Consider the following 8,462-nt stretch of genomic DNA (forward strand, 5'->3'; position numbering starts at 1 on the left):
TGTTTAAGCCACGAGTTCTTAAAATTAAAAAAAAAAATGGCCACACAGTTGGTTAATGGAGATTTTAAAACTTGAAGGATGCTGAGCAACGAAGACATTGTGTTGATGTTGATTAGAATCACAAAGCAGTGTCAAAAAGACCCACAGAGATACTGGAGTTCCCACTGCACAGATGAAACATGGGGTGTGTTTGTGGCAGTGGTGGAAGGGGATGGGTCTCAGTCCTGTAAAGAGGTGCAGGAGCTGCGTGGGGGTGGTGATGGGCAGAGAGCAGGGAATTCCCCTTGGGAACCTGCCTGGGACCACTCAGAAACAGCCCCTGGGAGCTGATGGTGTTGTGGTGAAGGGGGGTTAAAGAAACAGTCCTGCCCTTCACCCAGACAGTTTTGTTGGCGGGCAGTTTGTTCCCTATGTGCTAGACAGCACTCAAACAGGAAAAAGTATTCCCCATCCTCAGTGGATGCACCGTTTTATGAGGTAGCAAAGCTTTTAAATGCCAGCAAGAACTTGTCAGTGACTACTGTTTGCTCACAAGTGTGTATCTCAGGTCACCTCTGAAGCTTTAAGTGTGGTTTATATTTATTATTTCTGAAAGGCAGATTTATGTATGCTTTTCACAGAGTCTTTTTCACTAAATAAGTGATTCATAATGACTGGATTTGGGTCAGATTTTCCAGTTGACTCTGGAGATCATTTTTAATGGTCTTCATTGTCAATTCAAAAAAAATCCAAACCAAAAAGACTCTGCTTTTTGAATATAGGTGACTTTATAAAAAGTAAGCTAGAGTATAAACTAGGTTTGTTTTCCCAGTTAATAAAATGTGCTGTTAATGGGACAGTGAGCAAATGTCACATTCACATGTTGGTATCTATCAGAGCAAATCAAGATCTACTGTTTGGCACAAGAGGTAAAAAAACCTACATTGTAATAAAACTTTCACAGGATCAGTGTCTCCTGCTTTGTAAATAAACATCTCTGCTTTGCCTCGGTATTTCTGTAACATCCGGAGACTATTATCCTGTGCTGGTGCTCTGGTTCATTGACAGTTTCACTTAAACAGTTAAACAATAATTTGAAATGGAAAACGTTCTGCCCATGTTCCTTAACTCCTTTGTGGTTTTTTTCCCCCAATGTTTTTTGTTGGATTTTTTTTGCCAGTTGCTTTAGTAATTGCATCTTACTTTTTGTTACATAGGAAAATACCGAACTGCTCACAGACCTCATTCGAAGCCAAAAGTATCAAATGTTTTTGAGGTAGATTTTCAAGCAAATGGAAGTGATACAAAATCAGTGGGCCGTTTTCAGTCAGAGGAGGAACTGTGGGCCCGCTTAGAAGAGCTGGAGAGACAAGAGGAGATCCTTGGTGAACTTGACAGGTACAGCACTGCTGTGGCACAGGCAGGGCTGGAGTTCAGAAAACTGTAGGGGTGTGATGCTGTTGGTACTCACAGGATCTCACAGTGAGTGCAAATAGCTGACCAGACTGATGCAGTGAAAATCATAATGGGTGGAAGAGGGGTGGAACATGAACAAAGCGTGCATTGCAATGTCAAAGCTGCCAAAATCTGCCTCTGTGGAACCACGGCGGTCCAGCATTCTGGTATTTTTTCTTAAAGATGATAGAAGAGGGGGAAGTGAAATTCATTCCCACAAGTTAGGAAAATCCATTGTTTCCAGTGTGGGAGTTACACATTTAGTGCTTAAAGACACCCTTAGATCTATTCTGATTCTGAAGCAATACATATGTTGTTAGCCATGATGTCACAGTTTTGGTATTTCCAGGTGACATGGACAGGACCTAGTGATTGTTAAAGAGCACTAAGAAGTTCCACAGTCTGGCTAAAAATACAGCACCTGGCTAAAAAAAGTTAGGTGCAGGCTTGTTCATTATTTCATATGTTTGTGTCTCTCAAGAGCTTGAATTGCCTCAGTTCACTTATATATTTTTCATTCCATAGGATGCCTGATGCAGTTGAGACAAATGGAGAAGATGCAACCTCTTCTGAAGAGGAGAAGGAAGATAAGAGAATAGATCTGAACGGGACATATAGGGCAGAAGACTGTATTACTCAGGGCAACTTCCATAAAGGAGTAACAAATTCAGACTTGTTTGGGGGCCAAGTTAATGGCTCTACTTGTTATCACAGTGATGATGAAGATGATGTAAATGTTGGAGATAATTCTGTTCCAACTATTTTTTTCTCTCACACTGTTGAACCTAAAAGGGTTTGTATTTCATTATTTTTATATTTTGTTCAAGAGATTGCATAAAACGTATATACAATATAAAAAATAGAAAATTTTAGCTCATGTAGATAAAGTAGAACGCTAACTGTAGGTGACATTTGGGATATTTTTCAAATGCTTGAAACCCACTGTTTAAATCATGCAGTTCCAAATATGGTATTAAAAAAAATTATATTCAAATGTTTAGCTTGCTGTACTGGCTTCTGGCTTTGTAAAAGGGAGTATCCTGTCTAGGAGTTTTTAAAATTACTTTGTACTTGCCTTGAAATTGACCTTTGATCAGCTCAGCTGTGGAGCAGAGTTTGAATAAGCAGATTGTCATATATTATATGCAAACTGTGTGCACATTAGTGCAAAGAAATGCCCCAGCCTAGTGCAAGTGGTAGAGAAAAAACAGTTCATACTGTGAATGTTACCATTCATACATTTGTTTAACTTATCTATGCTTCCTAGTCCCCAACTGCTCGGGTAGGAGAATGTCAGAAGCCAGTTCATCTGAAGCCTGGTGATTGTTGATTTTCTGGTCTAGACCATCGTTTGTGTTCAATTTTCAGGTAAGAATAAACACAGGAAAAAATACTACTTTGAAATTCAGCGAAAAGAAAGAAGAGGCCAAGCGTAAAAGGAAGAACAGCAGTGGCAATGGCCACGCAGCTCCAGACCTGCCCAACATCAAAACCCCAGCAGACATTTACCGGTGTGTAATTCATGGCTTTGGCACGTGAGCTTCCTCCTTTTTTCACTTCTGTTCACCTGTAGTGTGAAACCAGCCTACGATTCCCTGAAAGAAACAGCTGGAACCGAGTTTAGTACTTAAAAATGAAAGTTTGTGGCTTCTGCGTGGTTGCCGTTCTTGCATGTCCATAAAACATTTCTGAGCTTAACATCTCCTTTTCCAAATGGCAATCTATCATTTACCTGCTTTTTCAGAGCTTCTGAAATTGAGGTAAATTTGCCAGTGCATACTATGCTCAGAAAGGAATGCAGCAGTTATGTTATGCATTCTGGTTAATTCCATGTCATTTGCTTCTGTGTTTGTTTTCAAACAGAACCGACCAGATCTACCACTATTAATATCTCTCTTTTCCCAGTTACTAATTTTCTGGGGTTTGCCTCTTCCTTCCAGTATCTTCAGAACATATTTAGGTCTTTGTTTGCCTAGTTTCTCTTGAATTTTCTCTCCCTGACTTCAGTACATCACTGTCTCTTTTCTCCATAAAAAATACTGCTCACCTGTAGGACACCCACACACAGAGAGCGTGAAAAACAGTGTTTAGCTTAGAGGATTGTATAGAACACTAAACTAAGGTGACAGGAGAGCTAAACTAGTATTTAGGTCTGTAAAGATAAACACAGACACCTATTAGATTGGTTGATTAAGTGCTTGTGAAAATCACACCGCATTTGTATGTCACTGTATTTGAGTACCTAAATATATTAAAAAACGTGTCACAAAGTGTGAAAAGTAAAACCACATCCTGTAATTGCAGCTGCTGGGGCTGAAGTAAAGGATTCTTTCGTGGTGTTCTCCCTGAGCTATGTGAGGGAACTCCATTTTCTGTGGAGATGTATTCCCATGAGTGCCTGATGAATAAAGCTGTTAGAAACAAGTAACACCCTTAAAACTCATCCAGTCATTGGGCTCCTCCTTTATGAGTTTGATAAAGTTGGCATTGTCTTCTCTTTCTCTTCCACCCAACCTTGACTTGTTTAAGGCATGGAGATGGAGTACAAGCTGTAGGAAGAGCTGGTTTTGTCAGTTTACAGTCTGTTAATACTTGAAAAGTGTCTTCCTGTTGATATGAACTTAAAAGCTGATTTTTAAATTATTTTTTTTTTAACTTAAAGCAGAATATGACACTTGTCAGGAAAAAAGCTCCATCCTTTCCACCTACAGTGAATGTTTTTTGGTTTTTTTATTCTACATTTGACAAGGACTCAACTCTAGAATACCTTGTGACATTGTGATCTTCTGAATCTCTTTACTGAAACAACTCTGATAATCATTTAGTTTACCTTTCTTCTAACTTTCTGTAACTCGCATTATTCTGTTTTCTAACGTTTTTCGAAAAGCTATACATTTTCTGCTGAAAGAATGTACCACCTTAATGCTTGAATCAAGGGCATAACAGCATTTGCTCTGCAGAATTGATTCTTGTGCATTGGTAAATAAAATGCCTCAGAAGGTACAGTATTGTGATTCTGCAGCGAAAAAGTTGGAAAAGCACATCATAATTAATTTGTACAAAAGACAAAGCAAGATCACTGTAAATTTGTCATCTGATCCTGAAATGGTTTATTAAAGCTAACATTTTCCTTTATAGAGTCTTTGTTGATGTTGTGAATGGAGAATATGTCCCTCGTAAATCAATTTTGAAGTCTCGAAGCAGAGAGAACAGTGTTTGTAGCGATACCAGTGAGAACAGTGCTGCTGAGTTTGATGACAGACGAGGAGTTCAGAGGAGTATTAGCTGTGATGAAGCTACTCAGAGTGACAACAGCGAAGGCATACTGGAGGAAGAGGAGGAGGAGGGGCAGCAGCAGCTACTGAAAAAGCTTCCTCCCTCTTCAGGGACAACTGAGGTACAGTTTTTAATTAATTATTGATTGTTGGCAGGGATAAAAATGAGAAATCTAATGACTGTAGTTGCCTATACCATGAGTTTGATTTCTTTAAAATAATTTTCTAACTCCTACCTAGTTTGCTTCAGAAGGACATTATCAGGTGACAGGCATCTGTCACACACATCCCAGGGACAGAGGGGAGGAGCAGTTCAGGTGGCTTCTCTGATACCTGAAGCTCTTCCATAAAGATCCCACAAAGTAGTCACTTCCAGGTGTTGCTGAAACCAGTGTTCTGTCTGCTTGGTCATCCTGAACATTTCACTGCAGGACATAAGCAGGATTAAAAAAAAAAAAAAGAGAAAAATCTGCGCTTTGTAGCTGATGAGAGGGAAGAGTCGATTCTCTCACCTGTGTTGCACAGCTAATAGACAGCTAGTTTCCAGCTGGTGGTTTTTAAGTTTTAAAACACACAGCTAAATTATTATTTTGACTTGCCAATAGCAGAGAAATTGCCCAGTGGAAGGAAGAATTACACTCCTACTCATCCCATTCCAGGCTGGGGGCATTAGTGATCCCAAACAAATCTGTTTTCACATGTTTGAAAAGTTCAGGGCTTCGTCATAAAGGAAAGAGACTGTACAACATAAGGAAAAATTTACAGTGGTTTAGTGACCGGGGGAATACAAGAATTAAATGTAGAAATTCATGGCATAGCATATGTAAGAACTTAACACTAATTTTTTCAAACTAGATAAAACTTGAGTTTTCAGTAGTTCCCAATGCAATGGGCAAGTTCAATGAAAACACTATTTTTAGAAAAATTATTTTTTGACAAGAAATGAAGTCCTCATAAAAGCTATTGTTAATCATCGTTTTTCATACAAACAGCTGTAGAGGAATCCAGGCAGGATGTGAAGATTCATGGTGGAAGATTTATCTGTACAGTTAGCACTTCATGTTGTATACTTTCTGGAATATATTTGCTATATTTTTATAAAACATCTAAGTACACTTTAGATGTTACCCATCAGTCCATTATCTGAATCTGGCAGGTTTATTCTCTACAATGTAATGTATTTTCTAAGTAACCAAAAGAGAGTGAGCAAAACACTCCAGTCAGACTTCCCTTCATAAATGCTCTTGTTTTGCTTTTGCTTGTTTCTGTGGGTGTTTGAAGTACATTATTTCTCCATTACCATTTGCAACGTGCTAACTTTTTTTTATTTCTAATTTTACCACAGTCGTCTTAGTTTGTATTTTGCTTACCTGGTTTTGAAAATGAGCTGCTTGTTAGAACAACGCCGTTGTGTACAGGCACAGCTTTAGGCACACTTTGTCTATTGGAGCAGAAAACAAAAAAACACTGCTTTTTTGCAGGTCCTGCAAGAAAAGAATGGCTGGTTTGTTTTGCTTTGTTTTTCTTGGTAACTGAGTTATGAAAAAGCAGAACTAAGCATAGTGACTAAATCTGGTGTGCATTCCTTTGTGCCCAGTATGAGCATCAGACCTTGGATGTGAACTGCTTCCCCTTGTCCTTGGGCATTCTGAATTTTCTGTTTTCAATACATAGTGGATGATTTGTTCTTAAATATGTTTATAAAAAGTAGTTCTGAGCTGCTTGTTTCCCCGTGTTTTCCAAGAATCATCGTCATTTCTTAGCTAAGTTAAAAAGGATTAAGTCATATAATCAGCTGCATATAAATTATAATTTTTAAACATTACATGTTTTTATTAGACCTTTTATAGAGAGAAATAGTTGGAAGCAAGTTTGCTGTTCTCTTAAGTATAAATTGCTTTCACCATTTTTTGATCATATTTGGTAAGGAGAAAAGAACAAACAAAATATGTGCTTGCCAGTTCATACACAGTGTGTCAGCTTGATGCAATTAGAAGACACTAAGTCATAAAATATGACGTATGATGGAAATGCTGACATACTTCAACTTTGCAAAGTCTCTCCATTTCTGATCCAAAATGAAACTGTGTATTACATCAGCTGTTTTATTTCTTGAGCGTGTGTCAGTGAGGAAGCAAATTTTTAGATCACTTATGCAGTAGGAATGAGATTAAGTAGTACTTTTAAGACACTTTCAGTCATCTTTGAACAAGCTATATTTTGAGGTTAATTACAATTTGGTTACTTATGCAGGGAACAATCATTGATTTAAAGATATTTCTTTACTTTTGATTAAAAGAAATAACAATCCTAATCAGGCTAATATAGGGTAATGACCTTATGGGCATAGCCTCACATTTGCATTTTATTAGCTCATTTTGAGTATTCTCTTCTGTTGTAGGCATTTTCCGGAACTGTTATAGAAAAGGAGCCTTTGTCTCCCTCCTTAATACCACACCCAGTCATCGCTCACCCAGTCCTGCCGACCATTCTGGAGCGAAAATCAGAGGAAGTTTTGTCCGAGGCTCCAGAAGAAACTACTAAGAGAATTTCAAAATTCAAAGCTGCCAGGATGCAAAAGACTAACTAAGCCGGCTGAAGCGCCAGTACTCTCGCCTAGTTTCACATCTCTTGAGGTTCTGTAGAGCTCCCTCTGTAACACCCAGCTAGTTAACAGGTCATCCTGTGGTAATTTGGCATCGGTTATCTCTGAAACTACTGGCAACATTAAAAAAACAAACAGTTCAGTGTTGGAACACTTGAGTATTCACCTTATTTTGTCGGTTTCCCTGTGTGCTGTCAGCACCTTTGTATATGTTTGCCTTATGATAGCAGCACTTGGGTTCTTTTTCAAAAACTGTTCCTTACATACATTGTTTTTGTGTTTAAACCTAAATACAGGCAGTTTTGTGCCAGCTGTGAGGTTCTACATACCATATGGACCATTTTAAGGAAACTTTTCACATTTCAAATAGATTCACCAATTATATTGCATTACTTGCTTTAGCATTTTAAGACACACTTGTATTCACATTGCTGTAGGTTTTGCAACTAGGTGTCTGCTAAAAGTTTTTTTCCTTCTTTCAAACCTCTCTGATCTCTCACTGTACAGATCTGTAAAATGCCGGGTTCATGTACATTGCAGGGAAGTTTCTTTGATGGAAAAGGGTATTTTGTAAAATTAAATTTTCAGTAAAAAAGCTGTGAAAGTTGTGTGGGTTTTTTTTTTTTGCTTTACTACTAATTTGGAAACACCACAGAGAGGTTTTTATTTTGAACTCGCATTTCTGGCTTGAAATGTTTACTACCACATGGACATAAAAGCAGTCCATTCTCTTCTGCCATTGTGTTTTAACCTCCTGCTAATGAATGTCCATGGAAATTGAATGCTCTTAAGGAGGGAAGCATAAACTCAGACTCTTGATTACAAAATCTCCTAGTTCTTTTGTATACTCAGAAAACATTGTAATTGTCTTGGGAATGCCCAGAGGGAGTCAGCACTAAGGAAAAATGTCTTAATGCTTCAGCTTTATTTCAAAATGCAATAGCACTGCAGCACTCAGGGTACAGTTTGGTGTATCCTTCTCATGACTGAGAGTAGTGCTGGCTTTAGGAGTCCCTGCCCAGCAGCTCCTTCCAGTCTTCTTGCCATCCCCTCATTTTGCTGAGACAGCTTTTGTTGGGGCCACCCCTTGAATGATAATTGGTGACAGAGATGGGCTTAAAAAGCAAACTACTGGGTTTGGGTTTTCA

General features: G+C 38.5%; 1 protein-coding gene across 1 annotated transcript in view; it reads left to right on the top strand.

Moving 5' to 3' along the window:
• Nucleotides 1–7,909, top strand: part of URI1 (URI1, prefoldin like chaperone) — a 41,293-nt gene extending 33,384 nt beyond the window's left edge. Inside the window, exons 7-11 of the mRNA XM_027697625.1 lie at nucleotides 1,197–1,377; nucleotides 1,960–2,227; nucleotides 2,803–2,945; nucleotides 4,573–4,831; nucleotides 7,111–7,909. Of these exons, the coding sequence (XP_027553426.1) occupies nucleotides 1,197–1,377; nucleotides 1,960–2,227; nucleotides 2,803–2,945; nucleotides 4,573–4,831; nucleotides 7,111–7,299 (1,040 nt within the window). The 3' untranslated portion in view covers nucleotides 7,300–7,909. The remainder of the gene's footprint in view (nucleotides 1–1,196; nucleotides 1,378–1,959; nucleotides 2,228–2,802; nucleotides 2,946–4,572; nucleotides 4,832–7,110) is intronic.
• Nucleotides 7,910–8,462: the final 553 nt, after the last annotated feature.

This window comes from Neopelma chrysocephalum, unplaced genomic scaffold, assembly GCF_003984885.1.
Source record: "Neopelma chrysocephalum unplaced genomic scaffold, ASM398488v2 Primary Assembly neopelma1_121, whole genome shotgun sequence".
NCBI lineage: Eukaryota > Metazoa > Chordata > Aves > Passeriformes > Pipridae > Neopelma > Neopelma chrysocephalum.